This window comes from Gouania willdenowi, chromosome 13 (genome assembly GCF_900634775.1).
Source record: "Gouania willdenowi chromosome 13, fGouWil2.1, whole genome shotgun sequence".
Taxonomy (NCBI): Eukaryota; Metazoa; Chordata; class Actinopteri; order Blenniiformes; family Gobiesocidae; genus Gouania; species Gouania willdenowi.
In genome coordinates this window covers 2,880,315-2,907,027 of record NC_041056.1, presented here as the reverse complement: position 1 = coordinate 2,907,027, position 26,713 = coordinate 2,880,315, and the positions used below count along the sequence as shown (strand labels likewise).

Sequence of the window (26,713 nt, the reverse complement as noted above, 5' to 3'; positions counted from 1 at the left end):
GCGGGACTAGAACACAGCACGGAAACACCCGAGCAGATCCGAACCGAACCGAGTCGGTTCTCCATGGAGACTCGGAGTCTGCTGCTGGTTCTGCTGCTGAGCTGCCCCGCCCCCCCGGGACACGCCGATAAGGTGAGCCACACCTGGATTGATTGATTGATTGATTGATGGATGGATTTGAACTTGTGTGTGTTCTAAAACTTTAGAGACTGAATTTATTTTAGTTTAAGAAACAACTAAAGCTTTGAAGTAACAAAATAAAAGTGAGTAAAAAATTTTTAATTTAAAAAATAAATTGTTATTAAACTGATTTTTGTGTCACTGTGTGTGTGTGTGTGTGTGTGTGTGTGTGTGTGTGTGTGTGTGTGTGTGTGTGTGTGTGTGTGGGGTGTGTGTGTGTGTGTGTGTGGGGGGGGGGGGGCAGTGATTGTTACCATGGTGACAGACTGGGAGGTTCCTGTTGTTTCAGGTTCAGGGTTGTGTTATTTTTGTGTGTCAGTTTGAATCAGTGTGCGATCAGAGGTCAGAGTTGCCTTTAAAAAAAGCATTTTTTTGATTTTATAAAACAATTAAGACTGTCAAAATAAAAGTACATTTCCTGTGCTGAATATTGCAATCGTTTATTATTTTAATTTTCTTTATTTTCCAACTTGTGGATGAAAACTTGTGTTTGTGTTGCTGCAACGTTGTAATCAAGGGTCAAAGTTGTTCCCATTGGTCCTTAAACAGGAAGTGCTGATCTTTCTAATCACGTTTCAAATGCTACGACGGGAACTTTTTAAATCCTCAAGGTAAACGTAAACAAAAGCTGAACGTCTGCGTCAGGAAGAAAAAAAACAAGCCAAAGTAAAGTTCATGGATCAATAAAACATCGAGAACAAGTTATTGATTGTGTTTGTTATAATGTGTTACAAATACAGATTAGTAAGGATTAGTGACTAAAGATACAAAAATATTATTTTAATCAGTAATTTTTGATCAATTACTAGACATTTCAGGCGACCCCACATGGGGTTACGACCCCAAGGTTGAAAAACACTGGTCTAAAGATTTAAAACATGAATCTCACTTTGTAACATTCACAGTATTTTTATTGGAAACCACACGGTTGTTCATCACATCAGAGCCACACATGTTAATGTTTTAATGTGACCTCTGACCCTAACAGGTGTGTGTGTGTGTGTGTGTGTGTGTGTGTGTGTGTGTGTGTGTGTGTGTGTGTGTGTGTGTGTGTGTGTGTGTGTGTGTGTGTGTGTGTGTGTGTGTGTGTGTGTGTGTGTGTGTGTGTGTGTGTGTGCGTGCGCGCGCGCGTGCGTGCGTGCGTGTGTTGTAATAACATCAGATCCAGACAAAAGGCTGAAACAGACAAGTTAAAACAACAGACAGAAGCCTGTCTGTGACACACACACACACACACACACACACACACACACTGGGGATCGTTTGTTTTCCTTGTCACTGATTTTTCCCAGCGATCTGAAAAAACAGGAGATGCTTTTATGTGACAACCAAAACTCATCCTTTCAAAATAAAACGACCACCACCTATAACTCGTTAACAATTTTTTATTTATTTTGAAACAATTCCAAGAATTTATTTTTGTGGTTGTATTGTGTATATTATTTATTTTTTGTTCTACTTTGTCTGCACATGCTGTCGATGGTTAACACTACATGTAGTTCAATCTTTTTAAGACAGCAATGCATGTTTTGTTATTGCAATTAAATACATTATTATTATTTTTCTTAAATTATGACCATGACCAGCCCTCCCTAAGGAAGGGTAAGAAAGACTTTATTAAAAGGAGGATATAAAAAGAGAGGGCAGTGTTACACCTAGGTAAGGGGGGAAGGGAACAGGGAAGAGGGAGTCAGGGTAGGAAATGTATTATTGTGAGACGTTCTTCATTGCACTCTTTGTGTTACATGTTGTGTATTGTGCTATTGTGTATGATTTTGGTCGTGTGTGTGTGTCTATATTCCTGGAGGACGGTAGTCCGGTGTTTGTGTGTGTGTGTGAACACTAACAGAGTGATATGAACTTCAGACGTGTGGCGATACGGTCTGTGAAACACGTACCCATGATGCACTGCAGCAGACGAGTCAAGGCAGGGAGGAGATAAGCATCGTTTGCGGCTCTGTTTGAGTTTCTCACACACACACACACACACACACACACACACACACACACAGGAAGGAGGACACATTGACCTGATCCTGATCTTGGTCTAAAGTCTGTGCTCCTTCTCTGTTCCCACAGGTCTGCGTCTGTACAGGAAAGTCCCTGTGTCACTGTGAGGGGGTCAAAGGTCAAAAGGTAACAGTCCTTCGAGGTTCTGTGATCAGATCAATCTAGGTTAGATTAAATGTTTGGAGATAACTTAGATATAGAGGATTGTTCTCTTGAGATCAGTGGTTGTCAACCTGTTCAGGCCACAACCCCCATAATAAAGGTCCCATAGAGCAGGGACCCCCACTGTAGCTGAAGGTGGTTGAACACAGACATTAACATTGAAGAACAGTCATGTGGAGACAGGACCATCTATAAGGGGGAATAAAGGAGAGATTTTTGGGGTCCATCCATAAAGTCAGTAAAATGATGGTCCATTGTTCTATGAATCTGTGATAACCACATTTATTTATTCATCTGAATAATATCCACTGGGAATGTATTCATTATTATTATTATTATTATTTTTATAGTCATCTTAAAGATAGAAATCCTTGTTTTAATCCCAAATAAAATGGGTTCAAAATGACAAAACAAATAGTGGAAAATGTGGTGAAATGGGATTTTAAAAACCACTGAAATTGGTTAAAAGTTGCACATGTTGGGTAATGAAAGTGAAAAGGTTATTGTTTGAATATTTGCTGCTACCACAAAGATCTGCACCCATTTAAACTGGCAAATAATGGACATGACAAATTATGAGCGGTTAATTTGTCAAAAATTATCATGAAATCTGGTGAAAAGTGACAATAATAGGTCAACATATTTGACATTAGGTGGAAAAGTGGTGGAAATGGTTTATAAGTGCTGAAAATGTCTTGAAAGGAAAAAAAATGTGAAGAAAAGACATTGAAATGTGATGTAGAAGTGTCAGAAATGGGATTAATGTAGCAAAAATGCATTAAAAGGAGTAAAATATGGCAATAAAAAGTGATAAAAATATGTGAAAATATGGTGAGTTTGGTGTAGTTACAGACAAGGGGTAAAAATAAGCAAAAATGGGCTCAAATTGGTCAGAAAATATTCTTATTTCCTTGAAAGCATCTGGTGACCTCCTCCCAGTGTCTCGTGACCCCAAATGGGGTCCTGACCCCAAGCTTGAGAACCCCTGCTCAAGACCACATGTTGGTGGTTTTGGTCTAAGAAGAAGAAGTCTTGGTCTCTGATTCTGTGGTTGTGAGTCCAACTCTACCTCCACCTGTGGGTGGTCTGCTCTGCGTCAGGCTTCATTTTCCCTGAACGAAGTCGTCACAGACGAGAAGATGAAAAGTGAAAGATAAGAGTCAGAAAAGAATGGAAAACCACAGGAGAGACGGGATCACTGAGGCTGAGAGACTGAAGACCAGGACCAGAGTCACTGGGAGACTTTAGGCCTCACAATTGTGTTGTTCCTGTGTTTTAGACCAGGGGTTCTCAACTTTGGGTTCACAAGACGAGACACTGGGAGGAATTCACCAGATTCCTTCAAGAAACAGAATATTTTCTGAACAATTTGAGCCCATTTTTGCTTATTTTTACTCCTTTTCTGTAACTACACCAAACTCACCATTGTTTAACATATTTTATCACTTTTTCTTGCCATATTTTTACTCCTTTTAATGTATTTTTGCTACATTACTCCCATTTCTGACACTTCTACATCACATTTCAATGTCTTTTCTGCATATTTTTTTTTTCTTTCAAGAAATGTTCAGCACTTCTAAACGCTTTCCACCACTTTTCCACTAATGTCACATATATTGACCCATTATTGTCACTTTTAACCTCTAACCCTAACCTTATTTTAGCTCATTTAACCACATTCACCATTTGTCATTCCCATTATTTGCCAGTTTAAACTAATTGTTCCAACATTGACACTTTGAACCCTTTTTACCACTTTTTCTGTCTCTTTTTATCCACTCTAATTTGCAACTTTTAATCAATTTCAGGTGTTTTTAAAATCCCATTTCACCACCTTTTCCACCATTTTTGGTCATTTTGAACCCATTTTATTTGTGATTAAAACAAGGATTTCTATCTTTAAGATGACTATAATAATAATAATAATAATTAATACATTTCCAGTGGATATTATTCAAATAAATAAATGTGGTTATCACAGATTCATAGAACAATGGACCATCATTTTACTGACTTCATGGATGGACCCCAAAAATCTCTCCCCTTTATTCCCCCTTATAGATGGTCCTGTCTCCACATGACTGTTCTTCAATGTTCATGTCTGTGTTCAACCACCTTCAGTTACAGTGGGGGTCCCTGCTCTATGGGACCTTTATTTTGGGGGTCACAGCCTGAACAGGTTGAGAACCACCGCTCTAGAGCTCTACACACTAGTGCAGACTCAGGTCTAAGTTTAGGTGCAGGTTTAATCTAATTGTGGATGTTGAGATTATTTCTTAATTAAATCACTGTGAAGATAAACACAGGCTGGTGGTCTTCCCCTGGTGGACACTGTGTGAACTGAACCCAGTTGGCCCCTCCCACAGGGTGAAGCTGGTTACCATGGATACATTGGACTACCTGGATTGGTTGGTTACCCTGGAAACGAAGGTCATCAAGGCCCACCTGGAGTAAAGGTAAACTAACTCACCTGTCTGTGTCTGTTTGTGCTTCTACTGACATGATTGTTTATTCTCAGGGTGACCCAGGAGCTGCTGGAGGTTCAGGACTGAAAGGCTCACGGGTAAGAAAATGATGAGGATGATGCACTGGTGCGACTCTGTTGGTAAACACCAGCCTGTCATTGCCCGATCCCGTTAGATCTCGGAAGCTAAGCAGGTCTGGGCCTGGTTAGTAGTTGGATGGGAGACCACTGAGAATTCCAGGTGCCACAGTGGGGTGGCAGTCACCCCAGTGGTATCAGTCATTGTGCCCTTGGGCAAGGCACTTCACCTACATTGCCTAGTATGAATGTAGTGTGTGAGTGAGTGTTGGTGGTGGTCGGAGGGGCCGATGGCGCACTATGGCAGCCTCGCTTCTGTCAGTCTGCCCCAGGGCAGCTGTGGCTACAATAGTAGTTTACCACCACTAAGTGTGGAGTGATAGAATAATGCCTTAATTCTGTAAAGCGACTTTGAGTGTCTATGATAAAGCGCTATATAAAACTGATGCATTATTACTATTATTATTATTAAACTTGGCACCAGAGGAGCTGCATGGTGTGGGATCCTTGGGAGGGGGGAGGGGGGGGGGGCGTCCCTGATGGGGACCGAGGGCCCAAAATGGAAATGTAATGGATGATGATGATGATGATGATGATGGTTCTTCTTCTCTGATCTTCAGGGTTCTCCAGGTAAACCAGGTTTTCCAGGTCCTCCAGGTCTACCTGTGAGTCTCACTCAGATGATGTCATTTCTTTATTCGTCACAGTTTTTAACTTGTGACCTTTGAACTTGTGTTGGTTTTTTCCTTCAGGGACTTCCTGGACTGGAGGGACTGCTTGGAATACCTGGAATCCCAGGATGCAATGGGACTAAGGTAGTGATGAAGAAAAGGAACCAGCTGACCAATTATCAGCGCTCATGTTCACATGCTGTGTAGCTACCAAGCTAACGTCTTACTTTTTTCATATCGCAGAACTTTGTGAACGCATCGGTTTTTCTTAAACTATGATTAATTAAATCAAAAACTTCTCCACCAATAATTCCAACACATGATGTGTGTAATACAGTTGTGTAGAAAGTGTCTGTGTGTTTTAGGGCGACGTCGGGTTCCCGGGTCACCCTGGACCTTCAGGACCAGCCGGACATCCTGTAAGTCTTAGTCCGTCACTGGGTTTAACTCTTAGACTGTGTCTGAGGGTCTCACTGGGTTTGTGTGTTTCAGGGCAGAGACGGACTCAGAGGACCCCAGGTTAGCAACACGCACGCACGCACGCACGCACACACACACACACACACACACACACACGGATGAAAGGATATGTAGGGTAAAGCTAAACTAATCTTACTTAAACTTAAACAAGGCTAGGATAAAATTAGCTAAGCTAAGATAGGCTAAATGAAGGTAAGCTGAGTTTAGTTATGATTAGTTAAGTTAAGATAAAATACACCTTTATACATCCCACAGTGGGAATAAGTATTGTGAGGCTAAAATAATCTCAGCTAATAAATGCTAAGCTAATGATATCAATAATTGGATAATGTTCAAGTCCATCTGTTGCTGCTATGACTGATCTTGTGTTTCAGGGAGAGACGTTGGTGTTTCCTCTCACTGCGGAGCTGAAAGGAGCTCCAGGACCTCCAGGACCACCTGGAGAAAAGGTTAAAAAACTAATAAAATTGTTTGATAATTATTATTTTTTTCATTGATGCATTTATTTGTATTTAGCTTCAATTTTGACAAAAATTACATTTGTGGATATTTTTTAAAATTGCATCAAAACAAAACTGTTCTTTTTTGTGACGTGTTTTAGGGAAGGGACGGGACGATAGGAAATCCTGGTCTGATTGGACCACCAGGACCTCCAGGACTTCCCGTGAGCTTCAAAATAAAAGAGAGAGAACCAGCCAATCAGCAGCTGACGTGTGTGTGTGTGTGTGTGTGTGTGTGTGTGTGTGTGTGTGTGTGTGTGTGTGTGTGTGTGTGTGTGTGTGTGTGTGTGTGTGTGTGTGTGTGTGTGTGTGTTTCAGGGCACTCCTGGTCTCCAGGGTCGACAGGGTGAGAAGGTGAGTTCTCAGAAACATCAAACTTCTTGAAAAAACAGTTGCCAGCCAACTTCACTCTCACCTATCCCACAATAACCTGCATGAACAGTTCCAGTCCGGTTTCCACCCCCTCCATAGCACAGAGACAACACTCACAAACATCACCAATGACCTCCTCATGGCAGCTGATTCTGGACTCCTCATCATCCTCATTGACCTGAATGCAGCATTGGACACCATCTCTCACACCACCCTATTGAACAGATTAGCTTCCATTGGCATTACCCACACCCCCCTTAACTGGTTTAAATCCTACCTCTGGGGCCGCACTCAGTTCATCCAGCTCAAATCCTTTAAATCAAACCAAAGTTAAATTCTGGTTAAATCATAATCTCCTAAAACTAAACAGTGACAAAACAGAGGTTCTCCTCATTGGTACAAAAATCAACACTCTCCAAATCCAATAGTTTCTCCATCCAAATCAACAACTCCTCCCCCTCCCCACAGGTTTAGAGTCTGGGTGTCATCCTCGACAGACGTACAAATCCCACATCAATAATATCACTCGATGTTACCACCCCCTCTAGGATGTCATATCAAGGCTTGAGGGGCTGCAACATAAATAGGATACCACACAGAAAGCAAGGCTTATCAAAAGTATTTATTAACAAAATCTAAAAAGTAACAACAGAACAAATTAAAAGGGACTGGAGACCCTGGCCAAACTGAACAAAAGTAGGGAGGACACTAGGCCAACACTATACGGGGCCGTCGTCCCAGCGTCCACCCTCTAAACTACAAAAACACTAAACTACAGGAACACGAAAACAGGACTACCAGAAATCTCCAGTCCAAACTAAAATAACAAACTATCAAAGATCTCCAGTGGGGAGCTGAAGAACTCTCCCCACACGTCTGCTGCTGGTCAGTTGTTGTGCCTCCCTCTTTCTGGTCCTCTCAGCCCTTTATAAGCTCCTCCTCCCTCTCCACCTGATTCCTGATGTGAGTCAGGTGTGTTAGTAGAGAGGAGGAAGGGCTGAGAGGCCATGAGGCACCAGCCGTAACAATCGCCTCCTCCCCTCCCTCACCCCTCACGCTGCTGCTATCCTTGTCAACAGTCTTGTCACTTCCTGACATGATTACTGCAATTCCCTTTTCTTTGGTCTCCCCAGAGAATCTCTCCATAAACTTCAGTTCAGACTTTAGTTCAGAACTCAGCTGCCCACATCATCACCAAAACCCCCTCTATCTCCCACATCACTCCTGTTCTCCACCAGCTCCAGTGGCTCAATTCTGCATTCATTTCAATATCCTTCTGGTAACGTTTAAGGCCATCCACCACATTGCCCCCCTTACCTGACTGATCTCATCCACGTCTACACTCCATCTTGCTCAATCAGATCCTCTTCCTCCATTCATCTGTCCACTCCCCCAGTCCGCCTTGCCACCATGGCTGTGGAACTCTCCACCTCTGGATCTCAAAAACATGGACTAATTCTCACTAATCACTTATTTAAAACAGCATTTCCCACCTGATCCAACCCCCCCCCCCCCCCCCCCCCCCGCTCTTTGTTTTAGCTTCAGTTTTACTGTTGCTTTTATGTTGATAGTGCTTTAGTTTAATCTTTTCAAATAAAATGTATTATTAATATTATTATCGTCCAATCACTGACACTCCGTTAGACTTTTGACCAATCACAGTCTTTGTTTACTCACTGATGTGGATCCTGTTTCAGGGTCAGGAAGGTCCAAGTCCAGTGATTCCTGGTCCTCAAGGACAAAAGGTGATCTCATCATTATCTTCATCATTGACCTCACTTTCACCACACTCATCCTCTTCCTCTCGCTCTCTCTCTCTCTCTCTCTGTGTGTTTCAGGGCGACCGAGGTCCTCAGGGGATCCCGGGTCAGAAAGGGATCAAACTTTATGCTGAAGGACCCAAAGAGCTCAAGGTCAGTGTGTTTTCACAGGTCACGTGACCTGATCACCCGATTCACAAACTAAAATAACTAGTTTCTTACTGACCACTCAACACGTCAGTTAACCAGTTAACTACCGATTAGCTAACCGCACAGTGTTAGCTACTCCAACCAAAACAATCCTGATTTCTTTACAAATCCACTTATTATTGTATTAGTGTTGTTGTTGTTGTTGTTTTTGTCGTTGTTGTTGTTGCATAGCATTAGGCAACTTGGCATAGTGTAGAATAGCATAATTCATCATTGCATAATGTAGCATTGCATAATGCAATATAGCATAGCACCGTATTAAACTGAATTTCCCCTCGGGAATAATAAAGTATAATCAATCAATCAATCAGTCAAGCATAGCATAGCATAGCATAGCATAGCATAGCATAGCATAGCATAGCATAGCATAGCATAGCATAACATAGCACAGCACAGCACAGCACAGCACAGCACAGCACAGCACAGCACAGCATAGCATAGCATAGCATAGCATAGCATAGCATAGCATAGTGCAACCTAAAATGACAAAACAAAATTTGGCATAGCATAGAAAGCACAACACAACACTTATTAGCATAGTGTAACTCAACATAGCATAGCAAGAAATAGCATAGCATCGCATCGCAAAATGCAACACCACTTATAGCAAAAGACTGTTTATACGCAAACGCAACAATAACTGAAAGTATCTGATGGTGAAATCAGATCAATAGATGTGAAAGGTTGTGTTCGTACAAGTTTAGGTCAAAGGTTTGTTTGTTCCTCGTGTTCTTTAGGGAGAACCTGGAGAACCAGGACTAAAGGGCAGTCGAGGCATCCCCGTGAGTCCAAACATCCTTGTTGTCATGGCAACACCATCTGTGTCCGACTGACGTATGCGTTTGTTTTCTCCTCCAGGGCGTGCCGGGCACAATGGGCGTGAAGGGAGCAAAGGGGGAGCCTGGCGACCCCGGGTCAGCGGTGAGAGAGAACCTGGAAACCCTCAGAGATCAAACTATAAAAGTTTGACCCAGAGAACCTCTGATTCTTCTTTGACTTGTGTTCATTTTCAGGGAAAACCAGGAAAGGAAGGATTCCCAGGAGAACTGGGAGAGCCGGTAAATACCAGCACTACACAACGAGAGCCCAGTTTGATCTGAACTAGTCCAAGCAGTGAAACCATCCCATAACAAAAACTGTAAACACAGTTTGGAAGTTCAGAACCAGTGTGAATATTATTTTTAACCAGTACAAGTTACCATTAAATAAGTTTAGAAACAGAGCAAAAACATGCCCTGGAACCAGAACCAAGTCCAGTCTAAACTATTTTAAACTAAACTGGTCCAAAAACCATAGAAAGCATCTTAAACCAAGTCTGAAAAGCAGAAAAATAATCATCCAACCAGTCCAAACTAAAGTGGGAAAAAAAGGTGAACTTATTGGTAAAAATGTTACAATCAGAAGAGACAAAAAACCAGTAAAAACCAGTCCAAAGATATCCATCCTGAAGTCAAACCAAATACCTTTATACAAACCTGTGGGAGAGCATCAAATCACCATGGTAACCAAACTGGTTAGCACATTAAAACTGGTGAACCAGTTTAACTCCAAACAGGCCTAAAAAGGTCTGCAGACCATCTCCAAACCAGTTTAAGGTCTGTAACTAAACAAAAACAAATACACAAAAAAAACAACAAAAACACACAAAATGCTATCATACATATACACGTACAAAAAGTCTCCAGATACACAAAACTAGAATGAAATTATGCATAACGGATCCAAAAACGACAAAGAAAGATATATTTTTTATTACAAAAACATACAAAACGGCAACAAAATTAAACAAAATGACAAAAAAAATAAACAATGACAAATCACAGAACAAAAAAATACACAAAGTTACTCAAAAAAACAAAAAAGCACACAAAACCTGATCAAACCAGCTCAGGATTAATTCCAGGTTTAACCTGAGAGTCTGGCTCAGTTAATCCAGGATCAAACTGGACCGTCGGTATAAGCAGCGGATTGGTTTACGAGTCATTTAAAAATAATACAATCCTAATTCAACAAAGATTGACCAATGGAAAACAAAGACTTCTGTTCTACATTTTATCACCAACAGGTGTGTCAAACTCATTTTACTTCAGGGGCCAAATACAGACCAGTTTGGTCTCATGTGGGCCACAGAGTAATTTCAACATTAATGTGCCCTGTCTTGCACTTCTAGGTATAAGTTACACATAAAATATAAAAGAAACTGACAATATCAAGCGTTAAGTGACCTTAAACTTAATTTCACTTACATTTCCTTGATATTATGAACAATTGTTATTTTATTTAGTAGAATAATTTGAGGAAGTTTGCAAGATTTCACCAATTTGAGTTTAAAAATGACTGCCATCATGTGATATAAGCGTGAGAAATGTATACATTTGTATACATGTGTATTTGGAGGGGCTGAGATATCTACAACTGAATTATTTTCTAATTTAGACAGTGACACATGCATTACTGTCATATTTACTTTTTCCTGCGGGGACGAATTAGATGCACTAAAGAGCTGGATTTGGCCCCCGGGCCTTGACTTTGACACTTGTGATCTACGGCTTTAATGCAGTATATTAAAATCCATCAACACCTCCTGTGGAAGTAATGACGTGAATACAGTTTGTAGATTTAATAGTGAGTGTAAATCGGATGATGATGATGATGATGAAGGTGTTTCCTCCACAGGGCGACATCGGGCCCCGTGGGTTTCCTGGTCCTCCAGGGATCAAGGGCAGCAGAGTGAGTTCTGAGAGTTGGATTCGTCCACGTTTTCCTCCTTCAGCTCCTCATGCACTGTGTGTCTGTGTGTGCAGGGAGAGAAGGGCGATCAAGGAGCTGTGGGGCCATCAGGAGAGGTGAGACCCCACCACAATAAAAGTTCCTAATTAAAGTCACTGTTTGCAAAAACTAAAGCAAGATATGGCTTGAAAATAAAGCAGATTTTTACTAAATGTTACAATAGTTTAGTTCAATTCATTTAAAAGAACCTCCAAAGTTTTATAATAAATATAAAAAATAAATGAATTATATATATTTAAATACAAATTTTAATACGATTAGAAACAAATTAAAATTATTTTCTAAAATGTCAATGTTGGTCTGTAATTTTAAGTTGAAATAAAGCGCTTTACTTTGTTTGGCTTAGATTATCTTCACACACATATATCTGAAGGGACAACGTGGTGTTCCAGGTCCTCCAGGACCCCAAGGACCTACTGGAGCGCAAGGTATTACAGCCTGAATGTAAGGAATACGCAGCAAATGACGGCAAAACTAATAATGTCAAATGTCTGATAAAGTAGCCCCGCCCCTTTACCCTTTGACCGTACTCAGCCAGTGCAGCTACGCGCTAAGCTAACAACATGTGGCATGACAATGCTCTTGGTTCTGTTTAACCTTAAGCTCTTTTTTAGGAATAGTCGGGTTCCCTGGACTTCAGGGAGAACCAGGTAGGCCCCGCCCACTTTCCACCTGTGCTCACTGCTGATTGGCTCAATGGCATTTGATTTTGTGTGTGTGTGTGTGTGTTCTCTGTCTTGTCCAGCTGTGGCTTATCCTGGTCCTCCAGGTTTTCAGGGACCGCCTGGATTTTCGGGACCCAAAGGGGAACCTGGAGAGCCTGGTCCATTTATTGTCGGATCTCAGGGTGAGACTGGAGTTTCTGGAAGACGTGGATCTACTGGAGAACCTGGAGAACCAGGAACACCAGGTGAGAAGATCTGAACTATAGGAGTACAGATAGTTACTCGTGAAACATAATGATACTCTCCACCAATTAGGGAGTCCCATTTCCATCTCCGAGTTGTATTTTTACTGAATGAGTTGTCTTTTTTTTCTTTGCGTTGTGCTGTGCTACTACTTCTCTTTGGTTGTTTTGTGTTGTGTTGTTGTTGGTCAGGCCTCTCTGTGTAACTTTAGAAGCATCAACGAGTGTTTAAAACTTTGTGTCGGCAGATTTGTTAGTGGGTGGAGTTGGTTTTCCTGGAGTGAAGGGACTCAGAGGCTTAATAGGGCCTCCGGGATCCCAAGGGGGCGACGGAGAACCAGGTCAGTGCGTGTTTGAGACCCCCCTCCTCCTCCCCCCCACACACACATTGACTGACTTTGTCTGTTTATTGACAGGAGAGAAGGGCAGTGTGTGTTTGGTTTGTAACTTTGTTGGTGGCTCTCCTGGACCTCCAGGTTTACCCGGAGTGCCAGGTGAACTGGGACGGACAGGTAAGATCTTTGACCACAAGATTAGTCAGGATACAGGACGCTATTTTAAATTAAGACAGGATAAGTCAAATTATCTGGATAAAAAATTATGTTATATTAAGTTAGGAAAACTTTAGTTAAGTTAGGTGAACTGTAGGTTTAAGAAAATTGAGTTCAGTTGAGATAAGTGAGGATGAGATAAGTTTGATTAACACAAGTTTAGACAAGCTAAGTTAGGTTAAGTTTAGTTAAGATATTTTCATTTATGTAGTGATAAGTTAAGATAAAAGAGTTTAGATCAGTCAACTTGAGGTGAGTCAAGTTAAGGTTCTAACTATGGTGAAGCTTTTAATACCTGATGGTGATTCAGGTTAAATTAAAACCACTTCTTCTGGTGTTTAGGCCAAACAGGTTTACCAGGACTCAACGGCTGCAAAGGCTTCAAAGGGATCCGTGGTGAGCCGGGTCCTCAGGTGAGTTCAACTTAACATTAATAGAGTCCACAAAACAGGAAATTTGGTTCAATTATTACAAAAAAAGATGTAAATAAGGAGCCAAAGACATGTCTCTCTCATATATAAACTGCTTTGAAATGCACGCTTTAACAGTCGGACGGTTTCTCATCTCATCTGAAATTTAAAGAACCAGGACGAAGTAGAGGTCAACCAGGTGACCTTTGGTCCATTTCCTTATATTCTGCTTGCGCGTATGGTTTGGGTTTTAGGGTATGCTCGGTCCTCCTGGAGTCCCTGGACCCCGAGGATCTGCTGGTGATCCGGGAATCATGCAGCGAGTTGGGCAGAAAGGGCAGGAGGGTTCTCCAGGGGAGGCAGGACCCCAGGGACCAGATGGGATGCATGGAGTTCCTGGTTTTCCAGGTCTGAAGGGCATTCGAGGACCAAAGGGAAACCCGGTGAGTAGGACCATTGAGTAGAACTTAAAAAGGTAGCCCTGCCCCTTAACCCTTTGACCCTGCTCAGGCGTTGAAGTTGAGAATGATCCAATCTGGATCTAAGGCTCTCAGAATCTGACTTGAAAGGATCTTTCAGGGCCTATTTGGACCCAGAGGAGAGCGAGGTCTGCCTGGTGAGCCTGGTTTTAGGGGTCTCACAGGACAAACTGGACCTGCTGGTCCTCTTGGTGTCGGCGCTCCTGGACCATCAGGACCCAAAGGTGCCTTGGGCCTCCTGGGAGATCCGGGAGAACTGGGAACGCCAGGTGAGAGAGATAGGTTCGGACCTGGAGGGGTTTTAGTGACTAATTTTCTGTTTTTGACTTGGTTTTAATTTGAATTTAGTTTGGATTAATCAAATTCAAAATAAATTCTATTAGATGTCTTTTGGTTTTGTTTCCATTTTCATTTGATTTTACTTGGACCTCATTCTGACTTGATTGTAATTCGATTTCTAGCGTGTTTAGAAAGTCTTTGTTGGCTGTTCATCTGGGTTATTTACTAAAACTTGTTTTCTTCATTTTCAGGAGAAAAAGGTTCTTCGGGAAGAATTGTAACCTCTGTAGGAGACCCAGGTCTAAAGGGAGAAAAGGGTGTCTTAGGAAACCGCGGACCTGAAGGTGAGCGTAGGAGGCATCAGGATTTGAATTTTAAAAATTCAAATTCAAATTCAAATTAAAGCCACACAGTTATTGTAAGTTGTGATGATGTGATAACTCAGCTCTGTTTTTTTACCTGCTCTCAGGTGTGGTGGGGCCAACAGGAAGTCCAGGATTTGTAGGTCTAAAAGGAGAAAAGGGAGATAAAGGCTTTTCTGTGCAGGGGCCGCCTGGTTTCACTGGGGACAAAGGTCAGCGTGGGAGTCATTGGGAGAGATGGTTTTTCACTCTGATGTTTATTAAACCAGCTTTTCTGCTTTTAGGGTCTAAGGGTGTTCGAGGAGCTCCTGGTTTACCTAGTTTGGGCATCAAGGGGCGGGACGGGCCATCAGGAGCCCCAGGGATGCCTGGAGAAAAGGTAACACTGCAGAGACTTAGACATACCTGGCAGTCAGGGAAAGTAAAAGGTAAAAGTCCCCCTCGCGGAATAAAAAGTTAAAGTACCGCAACTTTCTCTTTCTGTCCAAAAAACGTTTTTATCTAAAACCCAAAAAGAGTTGCTCTTATAACAGGACCAATGGTATGGAAGGAATCAGACTACAAATATTAAAGTGACAGGACTACAAATATGGTGAGGGGACTACATATGTTGTCATCTAAAGCTGCAACTTTTAGGTTCTGCTTTGGGACACACCAATGAACCTGAGTCTGAACCTGAGGTCATCCAACCGACCCAAGAGCCAACTGATCTGGTTTCACTTTGTAATGCAGGGTGACAGCGGGTCAGGGTTTCCGGGTCGGCAGGGTCAGCTTGGCCCTCAGGGAGAGGACGGAGCTGTGGGACCCCAAGGAGAACCTGGACCTCCGGGACCAGATGGAACTCCAGGTCTTCCCGGACAGGACGGGTTGACAGGGCCCAAAGGTGATTTAATGAAAGTTAGATGATGTCATAAAGTACTGGTAAGCAATGAGGCTCTTAAGAGAGGTGAAAGGTTCAACCTGAGACCTGTTTAAGGGTGAGGAGAGGAACAAGTAAAAAAACTGACTAAGTTTTAGTGAGATTTGCCTTCATTGTGATGTAAAAAAGTTTTTTCCAAACCTGTTGGTAAAAAGGATTTCACAAACCAGGACCGTAGCTAAAGTACGTGTGTCTCAGGTGTCAGGGGTTTGGATGGAGCACCAGGTCCATCAGGACTCCCTGGACTATGTTCACCTGGGGCTGATGGACCAGAAGGAGCACGAGGAGCGCCAGGATTACTCGGATTCACAGGTAGATCTAAACCAAGAACAGACTACAAATATGGAGACTCAGGCTGTAGGATGAGCATGACTGTCACGTTGTCATGGTAAAAGTCCTGGTGCTGTCAGTGTCCTCAGCTGCTTCCTGTCTTTCAGGTGTCCGTGGTCCAAAGGGTCTTCAGGGCGATGCAGGTCTTCCAGGCCAAGGAATCCCAGGATCTCCAGGACCTGCAGGGAGTCCAGGGTTCAATGGAAGGCCTGGCCCACCAGGAGAGTCTGGGCCAAAGGGCCTACAAGGACTGGATGGAGAGCCGGGTAGACCAGGTGAAGGGGCGGAGCCTCACACAGATGCTAAAGCCCTGGTTCACCAATTGAAAATAACATGTTTGTTTGAGCATTAGGGTCCAGAGGAGAACCGGGTTTTCAGGGGCCACCTGGGAGTCCAGGAATCCATGGAGAGCCAGGAGATGTTGGAACAACAGGACCCAAAGGTTTGACTACCAGGGACCTGTCAGTGACCTGTCAGTGATCTGTCAGTGATCTGTCAGTGACCCGATCTGTATCTGTTTGTCTCAGGTTTGACGGGGACCAATGGTGTTCCTGGTCTTCAGGGTTCTCCTGGTCCACAGGGAGACCGAGGACTACCAGGACCACCAGGGGTTCAGAGGGACATCCCCGTCCTTGGAGAACTAGGAGAACCTGGTTTCCCTGGTACTGTAAACCCTGTGAAAGCAGACTGGTTCTGAACCGGTTCTAAACTGGTTCCTGACTATTTCCTGTTAGTACTTTGGACTTGTGGCTCTGGACTTATGGACTGGTTTCTTTGGTTTCAATTGGTCATTTATCATCCTCTGGTTGCCTAACAACTGCATACATCTGAAAGTCAGGTAAACAACCTCCCCATGTGACTCTCATTTCCTTGCAGGAACCACCGGGCTCACAGGCCTGAAAGGAGAGCTGGGCCCCCCTGGACGTCCTGGTCCAGATGGCAGAGATGCAGCACCGGGACTTTCTGGACCACGAGGTGACCTCCGCTGTTTTCTGTTACAGTTGTGACAGATGTTGATCTAAACTCTGACCTTAATCCTGATCTTCACCGGACTTAAAGGTGAACCCGGAGACCCTGGAAGGAATGGAGGTCTGGGTCCTGCTGGTCCACCTGGACTCCCTGGTAACATGGGAGACCTCGGTCACCCAGGTAACAGAAACACATCTGAGGAGCTTTACCACAGAGTCAGAACACACCATGGGTACCAGTCTGACGACGGCAACTTTATTCCATTTTAATGACAGGAACAGATCTATTCTTTATATATCTGTGACAAAGGACAGGAACAGACACTGTCAGTAATCAGTGATTTTTCGGTTCTCAGTAGCAGTTCAGTGAGACTAACGTTCTCTGTTCAGGCTGTAAAGGAGAAAAAGGCAGTGCAGGAGTGAGTGGGACACCAGGACCAAAGGGAGAGCCTGGTCCCGGAGGATCTTTTGGTATCAAAGGAGATGCTGGACCGCCTGGACCAGGAACATCAGGTCATCCAGGACCGAAGGTAGGACTTAACTAGTTTGATGGTTCTTATAGTTCAGATAGATCTGAAACTGTTCTTCGGGTCCTCTCAGGGAGAACCGGGAGCTTCAGGGCCAGCAGGGACTAAAGGACACCCAGGACTGCGTGGAGAGCCAGGTCCACCAGGACCTTGTGGACACTGTGGACCAAAAGGAGAAGCAGGAGGTTCCGGCTGCAGAGGTTTGAATGGACCTAGGAAACATCTGTTTTTACTTGAATTTTCCTCCAACCAGAGCTATACAGCTATGGACCAGTGCCGTATCAGAACTAGTGTAGAGAGTTTATACTTTGCTTTAGACTAGTATTTGACTGGTTTTGGACCTGTCTTGAATTGCCTTCAGTTTTAATAGTTTTTTATTAGATTTTGGACTAGTTTTAAACAGTTTTTGAACAAATTTTGAATGATCTGATTTTTGACTGGATTAGTACTGGTACTGAACTGGTTTTAGATATATACATTGATGTTGTAGTTTGTGCTTAATTGTTGCTTGTCTTTTTGTCTTCATAGCTTGACTTTATGTTGTTAGTGTTTTTTGTGCTGACATATATATCTTCTTTATATCGTCTTATATCGTCTGATATAAGGCGATATAAAGAAGATATATGTGCTTTCTGATTCCAGGCTCCCCAGGTGCTGCTGGTGAGAGAGGTGGTGATGGACCTGCGGGGCGCAGCGGCCCCTCTGGCCCGCCCGGACTCACAGGTACTAAGAACACGTTTACTGGTATGAGCGTCACCTGTACAACTTCTCACAGAAGTCTTCACTGTAGGAAACAAGGGTGCTCCTGGAGATCCTGGTCCAGGTGGTTCCAGAGGAAGCCAGGGACAGGATGGAATACCAGGGCCTCCCGGAGAGAAAGGAGCGATGGGAGGTAAGAGAACATACATAGTTCACGCTATCAGAAAGGTTTAAAAAAAACTAATTTTAAGAGGAAAGAAAGGAAACAAACCAAAGAAAGTTGCTGTGATTGTATCCTTTAATAGATACAGTCATATTGTTTCTTATTGTGTTTGTGTGACTCGTGTCCCTCCATATCGTAAACGTTTGAATTTGCTTGAATGACGTTGTTGCTTGACGTCGTATTGTGTCTTGAGGAATCATTCTTATTGTGCATTATTATATCTGATATCCGTATGATATCATATTGTTCCTGATTGGTTCTTGTCATATTGTTCCGTGTTGTATCGTGTCGTATCGCATTATTTTTTCTTGTATCTTCTCGTATCATATCGTGTTGGGTCGCATCTTGTAGTAACGTGATATGCCTTGACGTATTGTGTTATATCTTCTCATATTGTGTTGTATTGTAATCACATCATTTGTTCTACTAGTACAGTGCCCGTCGGAAGTATGTATTCATATAGTGTATTTTTTGTATAAATATTTAGTTTTGTGTATTTTGAGTAATTTTTATATTTTTGTTGTTGTTTGGTGTATTTTTCTGTAATATATGTTTTTTGGAGTCATTTTGTGTGTTTTTGGAGCCTTTTTGTGTGTTTTTGGAGCCTTTTTGTATACTTTTGTGCATTTCTGTTGTAGTTTTGTGTACTTTTTGTACAAATATTGTTTAGTTTTTTGTTTTTTTTTACTCATTTAGTATATTTTTTTTATAAATACCTTATGTGTGGTGAAGGCGTGTTTTGAAGTGTGTGTGTGTCACTAGCAGAACAAATCAGAACTGGGCCGGGGGCGGGCAAATGACCGGACCCTTTAAATCCAAATAATAAAGTTCATGATAACAGCGGGGCTTAGAAGCTTCAGCACCACAGAGAACGACGATGTCATTTTGAAGTCCATCACTCAGGCATGAAGTACAACAAAAACAAGAGAACAACAAAAAATAATGAAAACATTTGGTTACATGGTCAGTAATAATAATAAAACAACACAAATTCAAAGCAGTTCAGCACCACGGATAGCGACCACATCATTCTGACACCCACTTTAACCATTTCAACTCAGAGCCTGTATTAGTAGATATAAAGTTTAGTAAAACTAACACAGTGACCCACATGTTCACAAACACTATTTAATATGAAGTACTATAGACCTACTCACCACTATTTGAAGGACATACGACGAGCCTGACGCTCTATGAACTCATCCACGATGCTCTGTATGTCCGTTTCCGTTGTTCTCTGATTCTCTATGGACAACATGGTGAGTCCACTCAGTCTCTCCTGTCCCACTGTGCTCCTCAACTGCTTTTTAATGAGTTTTAACTTGGAGAATGAGCGGGTCAACCTATTGACCCATTTTAATGTGGACAAACATGAGACACGTGACTGACGTGCACGTGTATACTCGGTGCAGAAACCATGTTTACATAATGTGATGCTAGAAAAATTGGGAAATGACAATGAATGAACCGCTGTTAAGGCTCATAAATAGTTGGTAGTATGTATCAAGTTTGTCATCTGAGGACGTTGCCACTTATTTAAGGAAACTCACTTTAAATACAGGTGAACGATTGTGGGATCCATGCAGCATTCCTGAAAACGAGCGATCATCAGATGTGTGCTCCTGGCCCGATGTTCAATGGCCATTTATTTTCTGATAGAAAAACCCAGTGTATAAACGAAAGAAAACCGGCTCCCTTAAGTCCTACCTCCTATCCGAGTTGGGGGCGTGCCGCCCTCCCAGCCCCCCCTGGAGCCCCGCCCCTCGTGTGTGTGTGTGTGGGACTTTTTACCTGGTTGCCGTGTGGGACTCTCTCCATCTCCTCTATGGGTTCTCTCTCACACACACGCATGCGCATCAGCCGCGCGCATGCAAATACTCATCAGTTAACACGGACACCAGTGTGTCATTAACCTGCGGGACCTGAACATGTGTGCAGGATCTATGGTAGCCAGCCAATAGCTCTAGGAGTCGGTGTAGTAGTTGCAACTTCCTCGACGTCACAGATAGTTGAAATGAGTGTGTAGAGAAAAAAAAAAACGGACCTGCAGGAACTATTTGAAACTTCCGGGAACTCTTCAGTTGTCGCAACTCTCTCTCTAAACGGCTCTGTGTGCGTTTAGCATGTGCATCCAAGGTGCACATTTAGTTATATAGCACGTGGTGAAAATATCAGCATTTATAATGCCGTACCCGCTGAGAAATTTTTTGCCGTTAGCTTTCAACACAGCCGCGGCCATTGCCCGTCAATAACTTCCTGGTCCCGTCATAACTTCCGGGTCTCGTCCATCTGGTCTAAACAGCGAACAGTCAAACAAACATGAAAATAAATGTTTTGAAACATAATCACCAAATAAGGAACTGTCAAAAAGTATGTTTCCTCAAAAGAGAAGTCCACAGGAGCTCAAAACTTCCTCTCTCTCACACGTTTGCCTGCACGCAGGTCTAGTGCAACTCCAGGTTTTCAGCAAGCGATTGGCTCTGGCCGCACACATGACTCTAGCTCGCCACTGTGATTGGCTCTGGAGCCAAGTTGTGCAATGAAAGATGATATACAGTATATGGTGTGCTAGCGCCCCCTCACACTGATGTCAAAAGCTGAATAGGTTTCTGGGTGAACATGAACGTGCTGTCCGGGCCAAATAGAATTAAGGTTGGCTGGGGGAGGGGGTCAGGTGGGAAGAACAGCAGGATTCCAGCCGTTTGGGGACATGGGCGTGCTGCCAATGGGTGCTGCAACCACGCCTCCATGCAGCTGCGGATGGGAGGTGGGGAAAGATGGCCGACGAGGTATTGTGTCGTATCGTATAATTTTGTACCATATTGTGTTGTATCTTGTCATATCTTGTCACACCTCTTGGTCTGTACTCTTGTTATTGATCTCCTGCTCACTTCCTGTTCCTTCTTCAGCTCCAGGAGTTGGACCTCGAGGACCAGAGGGGGAGAAAGGTCCATCAGGTGAGGCTCAGATCTGCTTCAGTCCAAGCTGAAGAACAAGAAGAAGTCTAGCAGTCCTCTGGTGTGCCCTCAGGTCTTGCAGGAGAACCCGGACCTTTGGGGTCCTGTGGAGTACCCGGACCATGTGGTTCTTCAGGAGAGCCGGGGTTGCCTGGTCCTCCTGGAGTTTCAGGCTCTCCTGGATGTTCAGGGAAGAGGGGAGTTTGCATTGAAGGCCTAAAGGGAGATAAAGGATCTCCAGGAGGACAAGGACCCAAAGGTAATCGGGTTCATCAGATTCAGATTGTTTGTTCAGGAATAAATAATGTATGTGGTTCTACAGGACTTCCTGGTTCTCAGGGACCTCCTGGAGCTTCGGGTACAGGTTTCAAAGGAGAGAAAGGATCTAAAGGAGCAGCAGGAACAGCTGGACTTACAGGTTCTCCTGGGGATCCCGGACCACAAGGAAGACAGGTGATAGATAGATAGATAGATATACTTTTTATTGATTTGATAACACAAGCTAAAGGAAACAATAATTTAATCTGGAAGCACATTAATACTATTAAAACATCTCGTAAATGTTATGAAATCAAAATAAACAATGTTTTAACGCAAGAAGAATTAAAAGTAGCTAGTGCTTTTAATAGTTTTTTCAAAGATTCTGTTAATGGGGGTGTGACATATTTTTAGACCTGGAAAAACCATCCGCCGTTGTAAACCATGACATCCTTTTATCCAAATTGTCTGCCCACAATATTTCTGAAGAGACATTACAATGGTTTAAATCATAGAGAATAGGAAGCACTGCAATAATAATAATAATAAATAATAATAGATCAAATTTGTATATTACTTTTTTGGACACTCAAAGACGCTCTACATGGGGAATAAGACAAAACAAAACAAGAATTAAGAGCACTATGTCTTTTTATACAGCTCAGTTGGGGTGCCACAAGGCCCCATTTTGGGCCCTCTCTTGTTCAGTGTTAATATAAATGATCTTCCATCTATTTGTCCTGAAGTTCACGAACAAATGTATGCTGATGACGCTGTGATATATGTTCATGCCAAATCAAGTCAGAAAGCAGCAGCTGTGCTCCAGGGAGCGATGGAATAAATCTCAGATTGGATGGTGCAATCATGCTTGACACTAAATTTTAGCCAAATTGCCAGCATGTTTTTTTAAATAATGGATACTTCTCACTCTGTGGCGCAAATTATTGTAAAAGGAACAGGAATTCGAGACGCAGAGGCTGTTAAGTGTTCAGGCGTGGTGTTGGACAGAGCACTGTTGATTAAAACGCATGTTTCAAAACTGATAAAAACTGTAAAATTTAATTTATCACAGTTCAGATATATTCGCCTTTAAATGAGCACAGATGCAGCCAAGCTTTATATGTATGCGATGATATTTTCACATCTTACATATTGCATCACTGTGTTACAGCCGTTTCAAATCTTGTACAAACAGGCACTCAATCCATTAGGTAAAAACCCTGTTTCATAACGTAACATTGTGAAGAAGTATAAACCATTAACGTTTGAAAATTTCACTTTGTTTTTGAATGTCAGTTTAGAGTATCAAATTCTTCATGATTTGGCCCCAAAGCCCCTGAGAATGTTTGTGAAATCTTGTGTAGATGCAGGACTTAGAACAAAGCGAGCCTCCTCCAGAGGAGACTGTTATGTGAACTTTATTTCCTCTACCTTTGGACAGAATTGCTTCTCTGTGAAAGCTGCATGGATGTGGAACTCGTTGCCATTAACTGTTGGAGAGTAGCACCTTGCAACAGTTTAAACTTAACCTAAAGAAGTGGTTGAAAGATGGTTAGACTTGTGATCATTAGCAAAAAAAACTGGTTAATCAGGATATTATTAAAAATGGAAAAAGGTGATTTTTTAAAAAACTGTAAATAATTGTAATTGCAATTGTAAATACTCTAAATATTGCATTGCATCTTTGTTGAGGTGATAATTTTGCCAGTGCTTTATCTGTTTTTTATATTGTGAATGGACTCTTAAGTAAGTCCACTGTATAAACCTGATGTCACTTTGCCTCTGCCCAGGGACTACAGATGAAAATTAGCTTGTAGCTGCTCCTGGTCTGTGCAACACATTTGTTGTGCAATGTCCCTGTCAAATAAATACATAAATACAATATAAATTAGATAGATAGATAGATTGATAGATAGATAGATAATACTATATATAGATGATTGGGTGTTGTTTCAGGGTGAGGACGGTCCCCCCGGCCCTGATGGACCCAAAGGCATGATGGGAGATAATGGAGTTCGTGGACCTGCTGGTAGGAGGGCAGTTTGCAGGTTCTCTCTGATCCTGTCTGTCTCAGTGTTTAACTGAAGGGGTTTCAGGTGTGAAAGGTGAAGATGGAGTTCTTGGTTTCCTTGGCCTTCAAGGACTTCCAGGACCTACAGGACCAAGAGGTAACACACACACACACACACACACACACACACGCACGCACGCGCGCGCGCGCGCACGCACGCACGCACGCACGCACGCACGCACGCACACACACACACACACACACACACACACACACACACACACACACACACACACACACACACACACACACACACACACACACACACACACACACACACACACACACACACACACACACACACACACACACACACACACACACACACACTCACTCACTCACTGCTGTCCCCTGTAGGACTCAGAGGTCCTGATGCGTCCAGATTGATCGTGATGGAAAATGGAGATAAGGGCACTGCTGGAGACCAGGGACTGAAAGGAGAAAAGGGTGAATCAGGGCGGACAGGGACAGCCGGAGCACCAGGTGAGGAAAATATGAACAATAAGTAACGGAACTGAAGTTAACTGTATATCTTGGTAAAGAACATCCTGGTTTCTGTGGACTGACTGATGCTAATAATAATAATCCACACTCAGATTCTTGTTTGGGTTAAAAACTGAGAAGATGATGAAGGTTTACAGTGTGTGGTTCCTTCAGGTTTGAAAGGCAGCATCGGGGACGTCGGGAAGAACGGACCGTGTGGACCGCCTGGATCGAAGGGCGACCGAGGAGAGCGAGGCTGCACCGGACAAAAAGGTGCCGTGAGCTGGAAGCTAACAGCAGTAGCCGAGGTTATTAGTTAGCTTCAATGTAAACCTGCGGCGTACAGGCTAAAACTAGCCTGCCATGGTCCAACTGGTTCAAACTACCAGTCAGGGGCCATATATTTCAGTGGAGAGTGACCCGACTTAATCCACCTCTGAATAACACTTCTAAGATGTCATAATTACATGTTTTCAATAGGGTGAAGGTTAACGCAGTAAACCAGTTGAAAACAGAATAGAATAAAAACCTCCTTGTGTCTTCAGGAGCTGAGGGTTTTCGGGGTCCGGTCGGGGTCAAAGGTCTTCGAGGCGTTCCCGGCTTGTACGGACAAGGCACGGAGAAAAACGGCTTCCTGTTCACGAGACACAGTCAGTCTCTGTCCGTCCCCGAGTGTCCGTCCGGCTCGGTGCTGATCTACAGCGGATACTCCCTGCTGTTCATCAACGGGAATAACCGCGCCCATGGCCAGGACCTCGGTATGCCGCCACGCCGCCGCCCCGCCATTACAGCTCATTACACTGTGTGTTACATTGTGTTACTTGGAGTTACATTTGTGTGTGTATGCTCTCAGGGACGTTGGGTAGTTGTCTGCCTCGGTTCTCCACCATGCCTTTCCTATTTTGTAACACCGACAGCACGTGTCGCTACGCCTCACGGAACGACTACTCCTATTGGCTGTCGACCACTCAGCCGACTGAGAGTCTGCCAGTCATCTCCGAAGAGATGCTGAGGAGCCACATTAGCCGGTAACACACACACTAACACACACACACTCAGGTAAAATCTAAACAGTACACCAAGGCAGGGGTTCCACTGTGTTCCAGTTGGGTTACGGTTGTATTATAGTGTGTTATGTTTGGGTCACATTGTGATATAGTTGCGTTACGTTGTGCTACAGCTGTTCGGTGTGCGAGGCTCGAGCCAACGTGATCTCTGTTCACAGTCAGACTTGCCTTGTCCCAGAGTGTCCGATTGGTTGGGACTCGCTGTGGTCAGGGTTCTCCTTCATCATGGTAAACAAGCCAGTAAAAACAAACCAGTAAACAAGCCTGGCTCTGACCTCTGACCTCTAACCCCTGCGCTGCAGGAGACGGGGGTGGGGGCCGAGGGCTCGGGTCAGCCCCTCTCCTCTCCGGGCTCGTGTCTGGAAAACTTCCGGAACATTCCGTTCATCGAGTGTCACGGTCGAGGAAGCTGCAACTACTACACCGACTCCTACAGCTATTGGCTGGCTGCCATAGACCCCGCCCACATGTTCAGGTACCGCAGGTTAATGACACACTGATGTCCATGTTAACTGATGACCAGCTAACAATCAGTCACCAGTTAACACGATCACCAGCTGGTTTAAAACATCAGCAGTGACTCAGAGTGAATCTGTCAGTTACTGCAAACTAGTCAGTACTCAACACGTGTGTGTGTGTGTGTGTGTGTGTGTGTGTGTGTGTGTGTGTGTGTGTGTGTGTGTGTGTGTGTGTGTGTGTGTGTGTGTTACAGTAAACCAGAGCCTCGCACTGAAAAAGGCATTTTTCCCGTGGATCTTATCAGCCGCTGCAGAGTCTGTATGAAACAACTGTGAGACCAAGAGTTACTGACACTAATGTTCCTACTGAGAGCAGTAACACACACACACTCTCACACACACACACACACACACACACACACACACACACACACACACACACACACACACACACACTGACCCTGTGGATATCACACAGACAGAAACCACAGACCCTACTGACCTCCCTCTCCTCTCTTTAAAGACTTCAATACCCATGATGGTTAGCTGTGGTTGCCATGGTGAAGTCTTAGTGTTTGAAAGGGGATGTGAGTTTAAATGAATGTCTGTCTGTGAGCTTTACAGTGTTTTTGTCTGTAGATGATTTGTAAATAATGTGTGTAGTTCCTGGTCATGTCCTCCAGGGGGCAGCAGAGCAGGGGTTAATCCCACCTAGCGACTTTATTCATTTAAAGCTTTATTTAAAGAAGAACAAAATATAAACATCTGTTTGATAAGATATTAGTGAGTGACTTACTTCAGTGAAGTGAGTGTAGAGAAAGTAATCAGTTATCATGTCCAACATTAGGACCACCCACTGGAAGGTCACATGACATGACTCATTCCACACATCCCTTTTTAAATGTTTATTAGAAACACGTTTTATAATAAAACCCATAAATGTTGAGGTCTGATCATCTGATTGGACGGTCCTGCAGAAGTGCACTGTGGGAAATGTAGGACCTTTATTTTTAATCTGTTGTAAAAATGTTTGTGTTACATTTGTATCAAGTCTGGGTTACTGTAATAAAACCTGCTTTAAAAACCCA

At 43.2% G+C, this 26,713-nt stretch overlaps 1 protein-coding gene and 1 pseudogene across 1 annotated transcript; both read left to right on the top strand.

The window, feature by feature from the left end:
• Nucleotides 1-26,713, top strand: col4a3 (collagen, type IV, alpha 3). Its single transcript, XM_028464812.1, has 52 exons — nt 1-132; nt 2,260-2,316; nt 4,719-4,808; nt 4,871-4,915; nt 5,515-5,559; nt 5,647-5,709; nt 5,931-5,984; nt 6,058-6,084; nt 6,420-6,494; nt 6,647-6,709; nt 6,864-6,899; nt 8,615-8,662; nt 8,756-8,830; nt 9,625-9,669; nt 9,746-9,808; nt 9,901-9,945; nt 11,564-11,617; nt 11,692-11,733; nt 12,024-12,105; nt 12,292-12,327; nt 12,423-12,587; nt 12,833-12,925; nt 13,001-13,096; nt 13,478-13,548; nt 13,800-13,988; nt 14,125-14,293; nt 14,555-14,647; nt 14,773-14,877; nt 14,950-15,044; nt 15,398-15,548; nt 15,783-15,896; nt 16,022-16,189; nt 16,267-16,356; nt 16,442-16,576; nt 16,791-16,889; nt 16,974-17,063; nt 17,273-17,412; nt 17,483-17,609; nt 18,052-18,132; nt 18,200-18,301; nt 21,241-21,288; nt 21,362-21,547; nt 21,611-21,741; nt 23,503-23,575; nt 23,643-23,714; nt 23,975-24,100; nt 24,275-24,373; nt 24,646-24,858; nt 24,954-25,128; nt 25,281-25,395; nt 25,470-25,642; nt 25,880-26,713. The coding sequence occupies exons 1-52, from the start codon at nt 64-66 to the stop codon at nt 25,959-25,961; spliced, it is 4,980 nt and encodes a 1,659-aa protein (XP_028320613.1). The 5' UTR covers nt 1-63; the 3' UTR covers nt 25,962-26,713.
• Nucleotides 4,950-5,069, top strand: LOC114475102 (uncharacterized; annotated as a pseudogene).